We start from the raw sequence: 18,772 nt of genomic DNA, 5'->3' as shown, positions 1-18,772 counted from the left end.
CACACACACACACACACACACACACACACTTGTACTAAAGTAGGTTTTTACAGTGTCCTTGCTTGGAACAGCACTCTGCACAGAAAGTGCCCTTCTCAAAACTGGGACAGGGATTGCATAAACTGAGTGGCTCCTACAGGATTGTCCTGCTCCTGCTGCAGAGCTCAGCACAGCTGACCACTCTGTCTACTCACTCGGCACACGGGACACTGCTGAGGTAAAGAGTATATTGCTGAAAGCGGCAAAGACCAAAACGAGTGTATTTAGAGAATCGTGCATCTGCAGGTCAAGTTGCAATTTGAGTGTCATAAAATCCAAACATTATAAATGAAACAAGCACATAAAGGTGATTGCTGGATACACAGTACTATGTACTGCACACCATAATGTACTGGGGTCAGACACTTCATTGCCTTCTGGCTTTGTAATAATGTAAAACATTCACAAACCCTAAAATTTAGACATTAATCTCATAAATACTGAGAAAATAATATTCCTCTTTTGAAAAATACCTACCTGGAGATGCAGTTTGAAAGTCCTGGCAACAGTCTGCAGTGGTCACAGTAGTATAATCGGTCAGATCTACTAATTCATGATGGATCCTGGCCGATGCATCTCAGACCCCCATTAGGACAACCCACTTGGCATACGAGAAATAAATATGCTTGAAGAGAAAAATCAGTGACACACAGTGTTTATAGGAAATGACATCACAACTCCACCCAACACAGCAACAAATTTAAAAAGTTTAATGTACTATGCAATACTTTGAATGACTTTGAAAAAAGGCCAGTCGCTGTTATTCACTCGGGTTGCGTAAAGTAGGACTATTGTCCTGTCAGACTTCTTATCGTTAAACTCAGATTTCCAATTTGCTGCTACAGCGAGAGAAGAAGGAAGGGGTAATGTGTGGACATGAAATATTGGTTATAATCACAACCCCACAACTTTAAGACTCGCCCTGCACTGAAACAGGAAACGTAATGAAAAACAAAGACATGACAGCGTGGCTCATTTTTCTTCTTTTCTTGACTCTAACTTCCTCTATATGTATCCATAAAACTCCAGAGCTCTCAGAGGTATGACCTCATTTATTTGCTGCTTGAGTAAACAGAGAGACAGCTCTCACAGAGTACAGCACCAGGCCAAATAAGTATTATTATCGTTGCAATGCATGTCATAAAAAACACACATTAGAGAACTAAAAGATTTTCAAAATAATATGTTTTATTTTCTAAAGAATGCTTCTCAGACCAAAAGGTCAGATTCACAATGAAATAAGAGGAAATGATATCCATTTGGGAACAAGAGCAGATTTCAGTCAGTTACAATTTCTCCAGTTAGTTTATGATTTTATTCACTCTTCTTTGCAGAATTGTTTTAATTCTTACACATTGGAGTTTTTTTAGCATAAAAAATCCATTTAAAATTAAACTAATGTGCTCTTGGAGGTCATTTTTTGTAGGTCGGCCACAATCCAGGTAGGCTTGGATATCTTTTTTCTCGTAATAAAGTAAATCATCATTTAAAAACAGCATTTTGTGTTTATTCCGGTTATCTTTGTCTAATATTAAATTGGTTTCGTGTGAAAGATCTAAGTGTGATAAATATGCAAAAAAATAAGAAATCACAAAGGAGGAAAGTACTTTGCTCTGATCATTTTAATAAATTATTAATAAATTATTTTCATAGTGATTTTTATATTACTCTACTTATTAGGATAGTAATTGTGAAATAAACAACATCTCAATGTTGCCCCCCTGTAAAAACCCGACTGGTCATCATTTCCGGTTTTGACATGTGCTCTGTAAATATACTGACTTGACTCAACCTGTCTAACGTCAGCATGGAGAAACCCATGAAACAGGTTTTGCTTGTTATGGTCATTCATCCTGTCCATGCCAACCGGTTATTACTTCATTATATTTGTCTCCATTTCACAACAGGGAACAAAATCTGCTTTACTCAGTTTGTGCTAAAATATATTATATTCAAAGGTTTATTTGCAGTTCACAAAATATTGAAACAGCCCAGTTTTAAATGGCTCACAACAGTAAGGATGCTGAATACTGTTAGAAAATGTATCGTTATCCATGCATGTCCACCAGAGGAAGCAAGCAATGATACACAGCTCTGTACTGGATTGCTAAACCAGCACACTTGACAGAATTTAACATGTTAAATGCTTGTTAGACACAAACTAGTACCAGCTTAAAAAGCAGATTTGCTGTTTAAAAAAGAATTTGATGTAGAAACACATGCACATGGATTTTATCTTACCTTAATTTTGTTTCATAATTTACCCCCCCACCACCTCTTTAATTCACATTTCAATATGAGAGCAAATTATGCATAGATTCAAACTGGGGTCATCCATCACAACTAAAGCACTGCTGTGGGATATGCATTGCCTCATGGTAAGTAAATGTTCTTTGTAAATCCTATAAAAATACATATATTAACATTACCTATAAAAAAATGACAAGAAATGGGTTAAAACGGCTATTGGTTGATAAAAGTGGCTCACATGCCAATGCTGAAAGTAAACAAGGCTTGCACTGTTCACCTAGAAAACAAGAACGTGATACACAGCAAGCAGACTTCATGGGATATAAATAAGAGTGCAGAGATTTATAGTTCATAGACATAATCTCCTTATGTTCTCATTTAATATGATTCTTGCTGCTCTACTGAGCAGCTGTAGAGCTGGGACCAAATCTTATCACTGAATCGTATCCCTTCACTGAACCAAATTAAGATCTATCTTGCGAGGTAACTGTAACTAACCCTCAGAGCCACTGCTGTCCTTTTGTCTAAGATCTGTGGGAGTTTAGAGGGTTTAGAATATGTTCCTGGACTTTCAGTAAGCTCTTCTTTCTTGTTTGACTAAATCTGTATTATTTCAAAAATGCTAACTACGCCGCACTAATCTTTCGGGTTGCTTGACTTGGGTACAGGTGGAACTGAAAAGTTCATTAACCGAGCTTCTTGTTTCCCCATCACAAATATTTATTAGGATACAATTTAATTACTGATCACTTTGCCTGAAAGCTATATTAATGGAGCTCTGTATTAATGTGAACTAATGATGAAAAATCACCTGTCCCTATTATCCATTTAATAATTTGTCTCCATCATTTAAAGCAGTGCCTCACCACCTCTCACTTTCAGCCAATGTTACTGTATGCATACATTAAAAAAAAGATATTTTACATACAGTATTCAAAGTATTTACTGAGGTGCATCTGTTAGTATTTGTCAGCTGTGAACTTTAAAAGGTTAAACCTGAACTCGCTGCAAAGCTGTTGGTCCACATTTTTCATCTATAATAATTCATACATTTACAGCTTAGGAGCTCAACTTATTTCCTCTAATCTGGGAGGTGAGTATTTAGCCACAGTTGAAGACTGAGGGTCACAGGAGGAGGAAAGCACCAGCTTGGTTGTAGAACAGGTAGGAAAATACACCTTTTCAGGTAACAGGGGTAAAGTCTGAGCTTCTGTAGGGTAAAAAAACAACAAAAAAACAAACAAACCAAAATGATCTTTCTAATGGACCTCCAGATGATGCTGCTAGATGTCATTTACTTCATCCTGAGAAATTCTTTGCGGGTTATCTTGCCTCCATGCACCAAGCCCATTGATGGCGAGCTGGTGCTCATAACCGGATCAGGCGGTGGCCTGGGCCGTCTCTTTGCTCTGGAATTCACCAAGCATGGGGCAGAAGTGGTGCTGTGGGACATTAATAGCAATTCCAATGAGCAGACAGCCAAGCTGGTGCATGAGATGGGGGGGAAAGGCATACACCTACGCAGTGGACTTAACCAGCCGGGAAGACGTGTACCGCAACGCAGAGCTTATGAGAAAGGACCTCGGCCGGGACGTTACAATACTAGTGAACAATGCTGGAGTGGTGGCTGGGAAGCGCATCCTAGACTGTCCTGATGAGCTGATTGAGAGGACTATGAAAGTCAACTGTCATGCTCTGTTCTGGGTGAGAACTCAATGTTTAAAATCAAATGTATAGAAGACATTTCCCCAGTCACATCTGAAGCAATGAAGCTTCTTATTTGGGTGGTTTAACAGTCCAGATTTACTTCATCTTTCCAACTTTCTTGTTAGCTGGATATACTTGTAGATGCCAGTGTATCACAAAATTTTAGATGCTAAGCTTTGGGGCTTACCATAGCTTCTTTTCTTTTCTTTTTTCTAACTTGATTATCCAGAGCAATACTGTGTTTTTTATGAGTATGGTCAAAAGAAAATGTGTTCCTGTCTAAATATGCAACTATCATTGCAAACTACTGATCAGAAATCAATCAAGGTCACTAACCACGCAGAAGATAAATGCTGAAAGTTAATCAGCTGTGAAAATGCCAAACGCTGGAACAAAAGGCAGAACGGTTTAGCAGCACATCACAGACAATATGCATTACACAATCAAATCATAGCACATCTTTGGCCAGTAACTTTTACCGACTAAGAATCAGAGAGCAGGAATTCTTTCTTTTGGATTTCATACTGGATAATCTTTTTACAGTCGGCTGTACACAGAGCATGTTATTGTGCAAACGCTGAGGGACACTTGAAATGTAAAATTGCTTTGCGTCAAGAGCATTATCCCATTCACCCTATGGACTAGCAACTTTGACGTCAATCCTCTTATTAACGAGGTGCTTGTGCAACGTAAGCTACACACAATAACCTACACATCGAACAGTATTTAAGTCACATTTAACAACACTGCACAGTTTGTTGCCTCATTCCATTTTGCTGCTATGACAATGCATGTTTGTCTGGTTGTTCCGATGTGTGGGCCTCAGACAGTGAAGGCCCCCAAATGAAGGCCCAGAATCACGGACACATCCTGACCATTGCCAGCGTCCTCGGCCTCTTCAGCACAGCTTGTGTGGAGATGAGCCAATGCAGGAGAAATACCGCTACAATAAGTCTATATGAGAATATAACTAATAAGAATATGGCAGCTTTATTATTGTGTTTTACACTGTTCTCTCACAAAGTCCCAAAATCAAGTAACACATTAAAATGCATATAACGGCACTGGCAGTCAAAGCAGGGCTGGCAAATCACAAATAATGAATATTCAGCATCTTTAAAAGCAGCGTGAATAAGCTCTGATGGATAGATTTTCTTTGTGGTAGGATTACTGTGCCAGCAAGTTTGCTGCAGTGGGCTTCCATGAGTCTCTGGCCCACGAGCTGCTGTCTGAGGAGGTAGAAGGAGTGAAGACAACCCTTGTGTGTCCCTACATCGTGGACACGGGCATGTTTGAAGGCTGCAAGATAAGGTATGCCAACATAATAATCATATACAGTTAAAGTCCAAAAACTATGGTGAGTGAAACAATTTTCATAAATTTGGCTCTCTTTCATGAAACAGTGACGATGTGACAAGAGTGCAGACTCAACCTTAAATCAAGGCATTTAACTAAAACATTGCATTAACTGTTGAGGAATTACTGCCATTTTTATCCAGAGTCCCCTATTTTCTGTTAATTGGAAATATCACTGAAGACAACAAGGCTATTTTTCTGTAATTATTTATTTCTTTTCCTTTTTTCCCATTAATTAGATGGTAAAAGGTCTAGCGTTGACTCTCGAGGTAGTATTTTGAATCTAGAAGCTATATATGTGAACAAGTAAAAGAGAAATAAAAACAAAACAAAAATCCATCACAGGCCAACTCAACAGTTTGGTACACTCAGGAACATTAAAATAAGATAAAACACACACAGGTTTATTTTTTTAGGTTTATCTCTATCCATCTGTGTAGAAGACTACAACAAAGAGAAAATATAGAGTTCCCTAGAAAGTATGAACAATTCATCACCCTCAGCAAGAGCTAAATTTTGATCTAATTATTAGTTACTGTTAATCTCAAAGCATGTCTGTGTACTGTCTTCATCCACTCACCCCCAACCGGCCGCGGCACTCGCTGATCCTGGTTCTGCTGGAGGTTTCTTCCTGTTAAAAGGGAGTTTTTCCTTCCCATTGTTGCCAAAGTGCTTGCTCATAGGAGACCATATAATTGTTGGGGTTTTCCCTGTTTTCTTTGTATTACTGTAAGGTCTTTACCTTAGAATATAAAGGTAAAGGGTGTTGTGATTTGGTGCTATATAAATAAAACGGAACTCATTTGAACTGAAAATTGAATTGAACTGAGAATTTAATTGGTTATTAAAAATTAAAGGTCTGTATTTCAGTTGTAGCTTGCCATGTAAAAAAATTATGAAAACTGTGTCACTGACAATCCTAACATGTTTACTCCTAACTCTAAATTTCTTTTGAGTGTCATAGTTTAGACACAAACAAGGAGAGTTTAGTCTGTAGACCTGAATATACCTCACTCACATACACATACAGACTGATCATTCTTTGAGGGTCCATCATAGAAATAAATCCAATTTTGCTCTTAACAGGACAAAAAAATGTCCTCAAATACTCAATGACACAAGCTATGTATGAGTCTATTGCTAATGTTTCATGTTGCTTGACATTTTAAATGTTCCTTGATGTTAGGGAGGAAGTGGAACTGCTCCTGCCCCCTCTGGAGCCCCAGTATTGTGTTGAGCAGGCTATGAACGCCATCCTGGTAAACCAGCCATTAGTGTGTATCCCTCGCCTCACCTACCTGCCTATTCTTTTCAGGGCGTGAGTCTCACAACCTTCACATTTTCCAGATACTAAATAAAGATGAATGCTTTCCGAAAATGTCCTTTTCTATCCATTTTCAACAGCTGATTACAGTATTTAAGCTTCTACTGTCTTTGTTCTTTTTCAGGTTGTTGCCATGGGAATCTAACGTGACCGCTTATCGCTTCATGGGTTCTGACAAGTGCATGTACCCCTTTATTGAAACCACGAAAAAACAAGTGACAAATGGCTCTGTTGCAGTCGCCTAGTCATACATTTTTACACAAAGAAACAACTTTAGGAGTACAAATGTTAACAATACCTTCAAAGGTATTTCAAAGGGTCCACAATACATCAGACAGGACAAAAAAAAAGAAAGAAAAAAATGTGGGTTTTGTGAACAACAGGCCAAATTGTCCATCTGCTGCCATGAGTCAGTCAAATGGATATAATAAAACAGACTTTACATTTTCAGGCTGATCATTTGGAAGTCTGTACTGGATGACAACTCAGCCAAGTAGTCATCAGCCTCCAAGAAGATTTCAATAATGCTCATATGAAATGTAAAGTGCCCTTGAAATGTTTTCACCATAAATCTGTGAAATGCCCAAACAGTGATTAAATCCTACACTGATCCAAATGGGAAAGCTTCTTTAATAGCTGTTATGCAATCCTCTATACTCTGTTATATTCACATATAATAAAATGACCTAAAACAACACCTACAAATGCTGTTAGAACACAGCAAGCGACGCGTCTGGTGCATTGTTTTCCTGTAAAGATCATAAACTGTAAGCAAGCAAAAGTAAGTAACACTGCAAAAGGGGAATTTTATTAATCTTTCTCTATGTAGACCAAGAATAATAACCTTAATAATAATGCATCTAGTATTTATGATGTATGACTTACATATAAAAATATGTAATCAGAATCAGAATTGTCAGAATAAGAACTGTCCCTTCTAGAAAAAAGATGCTTAGCTCCACTGACTGAATGCTAATATGGACTTTTGAGTGGAAAATTCTGGACAAACTGCACTTGCAGATCATGCATGTATGAGTGCACGTGTAGTTTACGTAGTAGAAGAAGGCTAAAAAGTATTGCTAATCTCACAAGACAGAAGTGACACTTCTGTCTTGTGAGATTAGCAATACTAATCACAGTCACTGGACAAACATTCTCTAATTTTATGCAAGTGAACGAGTATGACTAACGATGAAACATTTCCTGCAGCACAATGTGGTGTTGTAAATGTCTCCGGTCATAATTCCCAGAATGAGCTCTTGTTTGTGCACTCAAGGAAGAACAACTGAAAAGTCTTGGATGAGAAGATTCAGATCATACACATTTGTTTTTATGAAGCAAATATTTGGTTATAACGCAACAAACAATTAATAGGACTGTTAAAGTAAATACTGTAAAACGAACCCTGAATTCAATTAGCAGAATCAATATTTATTCAGATATAGATTTACTGTAATGATACCTTCAACCACTGAATCGGACATTAAAGATGCAATAAAAGCAATTTTAAGTATTTTCTATAAAAATGTTAGCAAGCTACCTTGAATATGGTTATGAAAGAGGGGGCGAAACTTTAATTACAGAATAGGTTTTCAAAGCCACTACCTGAGTGACATGCTGTTAGTACTGTGTTGGTACCCTGTTTATGTCTTAAGAACCACCCTCACTTTTTATGGCACAAATTAAATTCAACAAGGTGCTGGAAACATGGATTTTGGTCCATATTGGCATGTTTGCATCACACAGTTGGTGCAGATTTGTCAGCTGCACGTCCATGATGCCAATCTCCAGATCCACCGAATCCCAAAGGTTAAACAATGCTCAAGGGCCCAAAGTGTGCCAAGAATAATTCCCCACAGCTTTACAACAGCAACATACTGAACTGTTAACACATGACAGGGTTGATCTACGCGTTCATGTCATTTACTTCAAATTCTCACCCCACCATGTGAATACTGCAGCAGAAATCGAGGCTCATCAGACCTGCAATGTTTTTCCAATTTTCTATTGTCCAATATTTGTGAGCCCATGTTTATTGTAACCTCAGTTTCCTGCTCATAGTGTCTTAGTCTTCTGTTGTCGTAGCCCATCTGCTTCAGTGCTCCATGTGCTGTGTATTCAGAGGTGTCTTTGACGCATGCAGAGCGATCCAGCGTTTTCAATGGAGCAAATGTTTCATCAGTCATCCAAGTGACTTCTTCAGTCTCAGGAGCGTACAGGTTGCCGAGAACTTATTTGCACAAGCTTAGTTTCTTGATTTGCATATTAACAATCATGAAACTAAGCCCATGGCTCATTGTTATGCAATGGTGCTAGTTTTGGTCATCATGCAAATGCACTGTTTATAAGGTTTGGGAAACCTGCAGTCAGCTGGGACTCAAGATGTCATTTGGATGAGTGATTAAACGCTCCTCTGACTGAAAACGCTCTGTTGTCATGAACAGAATCAACTTTCAGGCAATATGTTCAGACGTGATCATCTGCATGTGGTTATTTGAGTTACTTCCGCTGGCCTATCAGCTCCGAGAAGTCTGGCCATTTTCACCTGACCTCTGGTATCAAAAAGGCTTTTTCACCCAGAAAACTGCCCCTTACTGGATATTTTCTCTTTTTCAGTAAACAACTTGCTACGAAATAGTTATTTGCTGCAGATGCTGTTGACAGTATCATAAACAGTTGAATATTGAGTCAATTTTATGTTCTACCTAAATAAACTGTCCAATCAGGGCATATTAGACAATATATACCCCCTTGATACCAGTTTATGAAATGTTCACTCCATGCGTGCTTGCTGCAGGGGCTTTATTTACATTTTTTTAAACATCAAAAAAAAATGAATCACCAAAATATGCAATCTGCCCAGAGATTCACAAGATTTAGCATATGTGAAGGAGATTAAAGAGTTACTATATCTGTAACAACTCTTAAATTGGCCAACATCAGTGCAAAATCATAATTGAGCACACCTCTATACATTACAAAGAAAGAGACAAAATGGCAAATCTTAGTTTTGTGCATGTAAGCACATTTAATTACCATGGGGAGCAGAAAGAGTAGGGAGAGTTTGACATAAGGGAGGAAAAGGGATTTTCAAGGAAACTGGTGCAACAGGGAAACATCCCTGCCACACACAGATTCGACAAGATCACATTACAACACGCTACATTTAGTCACAGATTCTTCCCAGCCCTACATGGTAATGTTGATAACACTTCACTTGTGGTTGTTGATATAAAGCACTCTAGGAAAATCAGAGGTTCGCCAGCTGCACCCTAGACAAAGATCTAAACCATATTGAGAATATTCTTTAATGAACTACCTCTGCAGGGGACAAAACGTAAAACACTTAAAAACAAGAGTTAGCAGTTCTCACAAAGAGTAAACAAGTTCTATGCAAAATAAAGAGTTCACAGTAAATCACTTCTTCCTTTTTCTCCTCCCCTTATCAAGCACCCCTCCTCCCAATTGATTGGCTAGGATGCAGCTACTTTTTTTTTTCCTACAAAGCAACAGAAAAATAATGTGTACAATTAAACAACATCAAGGAGGATAGTCTATTTTTCCTATTAATCTTGTTTAACTGTGAACATTTTGTAACGGTGAATATGAACAGTGATGGTTTAGAGTCTACAGAGTCCAAAGTTTCCTGTAGCCTTCTAAATCTGACTAAGAACACAGTGTCTGAGTTTTCTCTAGTGCTTTTACAACCAAACCTCATAATCTAAACAGTGCCATCCAGAGTCTGTGCCAATGTGCTTGAGTTAGCCTGTTTGATGTGCAAGTCCCCTTCAATTTCTTGTTTGCCACACCTGCGGAAAATAAAAAAATGATTAACTTAGCTGAGCTCTCACATAACACTCTTTTTTTTGTCTCCATACACAAGTGTTTATTGAAGTGGAATATATTCACTTCATTTTTAAAAATAACATGGAAGAATTTACATGTGACAATTCTGTTGTGTTTACAGAGCCCCGCATCATTTAACATCTAACAAGATGTGGCGTTTACTTCTTTCTACACCCCTTATAAGCTCAGTAACACAATAAAAGACAGAAACCTCTTTGTGACTTGCATTTGCTGCACAACTAGCAGTTGCGGCACCACTTTCGATCAGAGGGTATCGGCACAGGTTGCCTGATGAGAGGCAACCTGTCTCCAAAAATTTGTGGTGTGATTTTGACTGTGGTCACTCTCAGAGAGATGTATTATTTGTTATTTGTCACCAAAGCCTAATTTAAAAACATAGAAAGATTGCTAACATGTTGCAATCAGAGTCAGTCTGCACCGACTGGACTTAACTACTTGCCAGTTGGTGTATTCTGGTTATACTCTGATCTAAAAGCAAAGTTGCTGAGCGTCTATGTAAGTTTGCATTTAAATCCCCATCCAAGTTATTTCTGCATTTCTATTTCAAATTTATAAGGTTCGGGCTGAATATAGACAGTTAATGTCAATTTCTATGCATGTATAAAGGGATAGAGTTGCAAACATTTTCCATTTTCACCAATTTATCACAGTTAATATTGTATTATCACAGACAGATTGCACGTAATTGCCAGCTTGACCCTGTTCAACTGAAAACTGATCGCAGACTGACTCCATACTCATACACCAAAATTGCTTTGAAGACAGCAGCTGACTAACAAGTGGCTCAAACCTGGTCCTGGGTTTCAAACCAATCATTTCCAAGGTAACAAGGTCACAAGTTCATCACACATAATCTTTGGTTGCATCTCCAACCACTGTTTAGTGTCACTATTAGCATAAAAAAAGCATCAGACGTCCAGATTTTCTTCTTCTTTTTTTTTTGAACCATCCCACACACACTCTTCCTCCTTCAACAATCTAAATACACGAACCCCAAGGATGTATTCTCGTGCCATCTCAAACTTCAACCTCACATCATCTACAATGCAACTCAACTTAATCAGAGAATCAGGTGTGTTATATTGTTAGTCCAATATGTAGATATGGGTAAAGTTCCCTTCTCTATAACACTACACCACCGAAACCTCTTTTCACTCTCATTTTTACTTTTCAGATCTAACAGACATCTATGCAAACTGACATCACTGTATGTGATTCATCAGATTTTGGACAGCTGCATTTGTCTGAAGGTTTTATTTAACTCTTTCCTGACTGGAAAGAGTTAAAGAGCTTCAAAGCTCCAAATCTTTGTCTTTATTGCAAGCAAACAAGAGAAAATGAGGTTTTTAAAGACGTAACAGCAATGAAAATGTAAATGTTTTACAAGTTGAAAGGCAGTGTTTCTCATAGCTTACCCAGAAACTGGTCCATTTCCTGTCCTTTCGTTTGACTGCTGGTCCAACTCTGAGAGCAACTTCAATATGTTCAGTGCAGCCTAAAAAAATAAGCAACAGTATGCGTTATCTGAGCTGTAACCTGAAAAGTATGAGTCTTGGAAGTCTTACTGTCTTGGAAGAAGCAACAAAAAGGAATGGGAGTGCATGAAGCAGCTGGCTTATACAGCCCCTATTTTGGAAACGGCTGGCCTAAAGCCTTTGTAATGTGTCATCATGACATTAACAGCAATCGTGTGCCTTTTGGTCACACTTGCACGACTCCACACAAGATTTATTCCAAATCCTCTTCATGGAAAGTTGCTGGGATAAAGTTAGGAATTATTAAACGTGTTTTTCCGTTAGTAGCAAGGGCTCGGGACTTGCACACTGAGAAAGAAACCCGTATTACCTTTGAAAGCTCCCTCTTCCACTCTCACGAAATAAATATTTAACAAATGATTATTATACATCAACAGCTGACTATACCCCCCATCACTGAAAATATATTTCCCTCATCACTATTGTGGCTCACTCACAAAGGGCGTCAATGAGTGTTAAATCTGTAGTTTCTGAAATAAATACTCACCATATCATGACAGGATTCTACATCTTTCCCAATCCCATGACTGATGAGCGGTGGCTGGGAGGAGCAGTTAATCAGTGACACAAACTCATTCTTATTGTTTTTGGGAAAATCCTTGTATTCCACCTGCAAGCAGATGATACATTTTAAATTATTTATACTAATTTGTACCATAAAAAACAATTTATACAATTCAAACTGAATAATTAAGCTCATGAAAGTCAAACCCATTGTTTACCTGTAGGCCCTGCACAGATGCCAGATAGCCGAGCTGTTCCGAGGGCCTGGTTAGGGGGCCGTGGGGCAGTTGATTCATGTTATTTTTAGTCTTCAGGATAGTCTCTGCAGTCAGTGATGTCCCAGCATAAAGCAGCTCGTTAGCAATCATGGCAGTGATCGTGGTCTTGCCTGGGTTGGGTATACTTCGACTGTAGTCCTTGGCCTGGGATCCTTGGCAGGCCCCAACTGCTTGTGCCACCTCAGGCATCATGGGCAGGATCCCTGCAGGCAGCTGCTGGTGGCTCAGGTAAGGCAGGCGGAAGTCCTCCTCCTTGGAACCTTTTGAACAAAAGGCTCCAAGGTTAATGATTTTCTTCATGATTGTTAAACTTTTTTTATTTTCCCATCAAGTCTTACCCAGTGTCCCCTCCTCTACAGAACCAGGTTCGTAGAAGGTCACTTTGCGCCCATCACCTGGCTTTTTCACTGGGGTCTAAATATAACAACAATTTTACTATATAAATATAATATAAACATTGGCCACCTAACTTATTTATGAGACTTTCCTGAGAAGGTCTAAGCAGTACCTTTTCATCAGTTTTGAGTGCCGGTTTTGGGGGTTGAGGCTGAGGCACTTTATACCCCAAGAGCTCCAGCATTTTCTCTGCTGCGTTCCTCTTGGCCACCTTCTTGCTGGGTCCCATTCCCTCTGCAGACTGCCCACACACAGTAACCTGGACCAGAATAAACAGATGGAAAAGATGAACGAAATGAGAAATTAACAAGCGGAGACAGAGGAAAGCAGAGACAGATGTTGCATAAGTGCTGCTGCCAGCATGCCTCGGCTGCAGCTGACTCACCTGCATGACAAACTCCCTGCGCCGTGGCAGCCCTCTCTCTGTCACCATGCTATACTCCGGCTCCTTCTCCTTCTTGGCCTGCTGGATCTGAGCCAAGCGGCTGATGGGATTCATTCCCTGTCCATATTCTGGACTGGTCTGCAGCTGTTGGCACGACAGGTTAATGATTGCTTAAGGAAGCCGTTAGGTGTGTAATCACTATCCCAACTCTAGTATAAAACTTGCAAAACTACCTTGATGATAGATTTGGTTTTCTTTTTGATGCGGGGCTGCGTCTTTTCTACACTGGGTATATGGGGTAGTCTCTTCAACTCTCCCAGCACCGCTGCTGCTGCTAGCTTCTTTGCAATCTTTTTACTTTTTCCCTCGCCCTCTCCTGTGAACTCGCCAACTGTAACACGCACTACAAAAGTCTTCATGTGTGGAGGGCCCTCTTCTTTTAAAACCTGGAAAGCAAAAGTGGAAACACCTGATGTAGGGGAGCATTTATTCTATTAAACTCAATAGATTATGGGCAGAAGGAACATGCAGTGGTGTACAAATTGATGGATGACATAAATCCCCCCCTAAATGATAAATAAAATCCATTTAAACCTCAAAGCTGACAGGTAAGTTGCGTTTAAGTGCAATTTCAAAGACTTGACTGATTTCTGATTTGTTCAGGTTCTCCTCCTCGGGCTCTCCATTCACCTGTCAAAAAAGAGGACATGTTTTAAAAAAAACAAACAACAACGACAAAAAAACCCCCAGAAGCAATAAATATCACAGATGCCGAGTGTGGGCTTCTTTCCTCACCACTGGCAACTGTTGCAGTATTGGCTCCTTCTGCAGTACTTTCAAGGCCTTGGCAGCAGCATCGTGTTTGGCTAACTGCCGCGTTCGTCCTTTCCCAAAAAACTGCTGGCCTCCAATAGAAAGCTCCACATGATATAACATTGGTCCCACAGGAGGAAATGGGTAGTAGTACCTGGATGACAATTGAAGTTAAATACAACCCATTTCCCCCCATTTCCTCAAAAAAAGAGAGAGAGACAATAAGATTTCTGCTCAGATTTCTAAATGATGCAAACTCACTGTTGCATAGAGCGCTGGTAAGGCCCTGGAGCCCGCACATTATAGTTGAAGTTTGGTGGTCTCATCCCCGTATATGCGTCGATGGGTTTATAGAGAGGCTTTTTACCAAGTTTGATGCATAGTGCACTCAGCTCTGTAATATGCGTCATGCCATCTGCTTTGAGATAAACAAAAAAAAAAAAACCAAAAATGAATTCAATGCTTCTATTTTACAAGGTGTTAGCAACAATTAGAAAAGAGAATACAATAAAACCAGTGGAAGAGCGTACCTTGGTGCTTTCCTGTGCTGCGGGGTGTCCTCACAGTGGGTTTAGGGAGTGTAGTCTCAGCGAGGGCTGATGCAGCAGCGGAATGCTGAGCTTTCTTGATACTGGTCCCCTCTGCCTCCCAATGCTGATCTCCCAGCGTGAGCCTCACTGAGAAAATCTAAAATTGATTCTCCATCATTAGCATAAAGTTGCAGCAGAACAGGACAACAGTAAAAATAAAATGATGTGAGCAACTCGTACCTTTGAGTGAGCTGGCCCTTGCTCACAAAGCAGCTTATATTCAGGTTGAATCTTGTTAAAACGGGCTAACTCATTCACCAAACACATAGGGGTCTTCTCTTTAGGGTTTGCCATGTTAGATACTGTTTATGGAAAAGAAAGAGCCAAAATTCTCTTTATAACTATCTACAGGAACCATCATAAAGTCTCACAATCTAATACACATACTATCTGGCAAAAGCATTCCAGGTTCTAACAATTTTTTTAAACAAAACATTGCAATAAAAGGGGTGTGAGATGCATAATGTGATCATAAAAACTAAACAATAAATCCCAAACTAATTAATTTAAATGCCATCACCGATAAGCAAGCTTTTTGACCAAACAAAATCAGAAAACCTACCTGTGGTGCTATTGTAGGGAGTGGCTGACCCTGCGGGGAGAGCGGAGCTCCTGATGGGCTGGCTGGCGCTCTCTGACGGTAGGGTGCCTGAGGCACAAGGGATGCTGTAGCTAGGCTGTGGCTGCAGGGGGGCAGAAGCAGCGGGCATGGGGCTAGCTGGACACTGAAACTGGAGCTGAGACATCCTCGCTGCTATAGCTAAGTTAACAGTAAGATGAGGTCAAGAATATAAATTTACAGTGGGGGAGGACTGCTGATTGAGGTGATCTGAATGTAGGGTCTACCTGGAAAAAGAGGACATAAGTTTTCAAATAATAAATAACTAGAATATAAGAAAATCTTCATTTTGAAAAAATAAAGCAGCATCAAAACCTTCACAAGAGCAGAAATCCTAGAAGTCAAAGATAAAAGGTGTCAATTGCAGGACTGTTAAACAAAGACTTAAACACCTGAACAATTTACTTACAAGTGCAACAAAAACAGACAAGGGAACCAAGAGTAGCACCGTCCAGCAGTCAATCAGCACTGCTGTACACTAAGCTTAAGTCAACCTAATATTATCAGCTACACTAAAAAAGTAAACAGCACTATGTGAATTTACTATTTATTTTTCTGCATTTTGCAGTTGCCAAAAACAAAATGTTCTTTCTAGCACATTCAATCAGTCAGGAATGCAATGAAGAAAGCCTGGCTTTTTTACAAAACAATTTTTCTTTTTCTTCAAGATGTAGAAGAATGTGTTTTCTTTTGATTCAAACTAATGTTTCAATACAGTCCACAGATCTCAAATGTAATGGTAGTGGATTCCATAGTTTGAAGCTGCAACTTTGAAAGCACAGTCTCTCTTTTTTAAGTCTGGCAATAGGTGTCGAGCAGAAAGACTTGAATTATCTGCACGTTATATAAGGACGAAAGAGTTCACGAATGTAAGCAGGCATTTGATAATGCACATCTCTGAAAGTGATCGCCAAGATTAAAAAAGCAGGATCGCACAAGACTATTAATACTTCCTCCATAAAGACATCATTTGAAAACTTTCCCTGTACCATTAATGACAAGTTTTGAATCTCTGTATATATCAATGAAGATGTGATCTTGGGGCCTTAAGAATAGTTTCGGTAGCTGCCCAGGTAGAGACCACCCGCACCGACTTCTGCCAAACACGCACAGTCATTTTGTTCCATAAGTACACCTGAAATATGACACAAACTGCTCAGTTCAGAAGAGCTTCAATGGTTACTTCCAGTAATAACTAAAATGTAATCAGCAGCCATGCAGTGCTTTGTGGCATCATTAAAGTCATGAAGGATAGATATTTTTGGAACATTGTGAGGTGAAGAAAAAGAAATTTACAATTGGATATCATCTGCATAACAATATGAAACCCATTTAAGGTGGTTTAAGGGTATAAATACATTTCATTGTAAGTAACAGACATTTGACAGCATAGCATGAAAAAAAAAAATCACTCTGGTAGTTAAATACAAATTTTGTGTTCATTTGAGCACTACAGACAATTTGCCAATTTAAAGAAAAGCAGGTCAGAAACAGTAATATGTGTTGGGTCCCAGCACAGGTCACCCAGTTTGTCTATATTGGGGAGATAACTTTATCAATCAGCCTATAAGAACAGTGTTGTGCCCAAAACGGATTAACAGCCTTTGCCAAAAAGCGATTGGCTGTATTTAAACTGCTAAAAATAACTTGTTGGCCTATACTGTGTAAAACATGTGTCAAATGTATCCCTCATGAATGATATCAAGTTATCTTGAGCCACAAACAACATTCCTATCACATGATAGAATCAGTTTATGGCTATTATATATCCATTTTTAACAAGTTAAAAAGTTTCATTGACAAAACAAAAATGGCTTTTTAAGAGTAATCTGGCCAAGAGGACACCAGAAACTGCAAGAAACATAAAAATAGTTATTTAAAGGTATTTTAAATGGCCAAAAAGGACTGAAAACATGGGAAACAAAAACGCATGGAATCACTGGAAATCACTTTTTGGCACAAAAAGTGATAATCTGCCAAGTGACCAAGGGAACACCGTAGTCATATAGTGCCTATAATAATACAGCACAGTAATGTTTATTAACAGCATTTTCGCTGCCTTGATCTCACAGTAAGGATGCTGCTGATAAAAACTCAAATCACTTTTTGTTCTCATTCAAACCACAGCTGGGAGGGTCCGTGCTGTCAAAGGGGCCCTGGGAGCCTTCACTAACTGTGATAGAGCAGAACCACCATTTACATGCAACGACTGTAACCTGCACCTCATGCCAAGCATGGTTAAATACAAAAATAATACTAATAATAACTAATTTGTTTAAGAAAAAATGTTTACCATTAGCTCGACTTACAACACGAAAAACTGAGGCTAGGTGGTTAGCTGATACAGCCGCTTGCAAACAACCACGATTACTGTCTGGTAGGCTTTCTGGATCTGTATATTCGTCAATGATTTGACTAGCTGTCAGCAGCACAAGCTACTGGCAGCTAATTCCTAATTAAAATCAGGCCGCCGGGTGGATGTACAAGCTTTACAGGGGAAACATGCTCGCTAACTAGCATATTCGCTACGAAAGGCAGGGGTGGACATGATAGGACAATCTTTGCAAAAAACAAGACTCGTTACTGAACAGGTGCTGAGAACAGCAAGACAACGCCCACAACTCACTGACAACAGCACTTGACATTTGTTTATTAAATTAATACATCAGAAAAAAAGGGGAGGAAACAAACATCTTGTGTTTAATTCAAAGCGAGTCTGGGAGCACCCGGTGTCAACGCTAGCTAGCTAACGCCGACAGTCTGAGCACAAAGTAAAGCTCACCTCGTCGCTCCTTCTGTGCGGTTTTTAGTTACTCCATATGACACGCTGATTTACGGTCGTTTGCTTTTGTTAATGGCCAGTTTGGAGAATCACAGTGCGTTATTTTGATATCGAAATGCGAGCGGTGAGGAGGTGGACATTGGGAAGACAGGGCAAACACTAAAGAGAATGGCACTATCTCGCTTCACTCTGCAGGAAGTGACATCGACTAGGAGGAAGTACTTCCACGATCTCAAATATTATCATTCAGGATTGTGAAGCACAAAGGAGTAAAACACAAACACGTTATGAGGGTAATCACATTAAAAAAAAAACACCATCAACAAC

General features: G+C 39.3%; 2 protein-coding genes across 4 annotated transcripts; one reads left to right on the top strand and one right to left on the bottom strand.

Annotated features, from left to right (window-relative positions):
- The first annotated feature begins 3,469 nt into the window (after positions 1-3,469).
- Positions 3,470-9,366, top strand: LOC102309011 (retinol dehydrogenase 10-A). The gene is given in 7 exon segments (XM_042223040.1): positions 3,470-3,787; positions 3,789-4,006; positions 4,751-4,753; positions 4,832-4,912; positions 5,160-5,307; positions 6,539-6,670; positions 6,801-9,366. Coding segments are annotated over 7 exon segments (951 nt in total). The 5' UTR covers positions 3,470-3,539; the 3' UTR covers positions 6,922-9,366.
- A 314-nt stretch (positions 9,367-9,680) lies between these two features.
- On the bottom strand, positions 9,681-18,666 carry stau1 (staufen double-stranded RNA binding protein 1). Of its 3 annotated transcripts, none has more exons than XM_042223039.1 (15): positions 18,446-18,666; positions 15,607-15,890; positions 15,225-15,346; positions 14,985-15,141; positions 14,716-14,872; positions 14,437-14,608; positions 14,236-14,331; positions 13,875-14,087; positions 13,642-13,785; positions 13,369-13,515; positions 13,199-13,274; positions 12,801-13,120; positions 12,566-12,688; positions 11,959-12,038; positions 9,681-10,485 (listed from the first exon to the last, which is right to left on the bottom strand). In XM_042223039.1, the coding sequence occupies exons 2-15, from the start codon at positions 15,788-15,790 to the stop codon at positions 10,398-10,400; spliced, it is 2,079 nt and encodes a 692-aa protein (XP_042078973.1). In that variant the 5' UTR covers positions 15,791-15,890; positions 18,446-18,666; the 3' UTR covers positions 9,681-10,397. The 3 variants fall into 3 exon arrangements, with proteins under 3 accessions (XP_042078973.1, XP_005927554.1, XP_014190705.1); XM_005927492.2 differs by having other exon boundaries at positions 14,716-14,869; XM_014335219.2 differs by having other exon boundaries at positions 15,607-15,886; positions 18,446-18,651.
- Between the last annotated feature and the right edge of the window lie 106 nt (positions 18,667-18,772).

The sequence above is a fragment of the Haplochromis burtoni genome, unplaced genomic scaffold (genome assembly GCF_018398535.1).
Source record: "Haplochromis burtoni strain Fernald_Lab_line unplaced genomic scaffold, NCSU_Asbu1 Contig_100, whole genome shotgun sequence".
Taxonomy (NCBI): domain Eukaryota; kingdom Metazoa; phylum Chordata; class Actinopteri; order Cichliformes; family Cichlidae; genus Haplochromis; species Haplochromis burtoni.
This window is presented reverse-complemented; position numbering and strand designations above follow the sequence as displayed.

Excerpts from the sequence above, each read along its gene's own strand:
- stau1 (XM_042223039.1), bottom strand. The coding sequence starts at position 15,790 with ATGTCTCAGCTCCAGTTTCAGTGTCCAGCTAGCCCCATGCCCGCTGCT. Across the intron at positions 12,039-12,565 it reads TAGAATCCTGTCATGATATG|GCTGCACTGAACATATTGAA; the intron begins GTGAGTATTTAT and ends TTATTTTTTTAG. Across the intron at positions 10,486-11,958 it reads GGAAATGGACCAGTTTCTGG|GTGTGGCAAACAAGAAATTG; the intron begins GTAAGCTATGAG and ends TATTTTCCGCAG.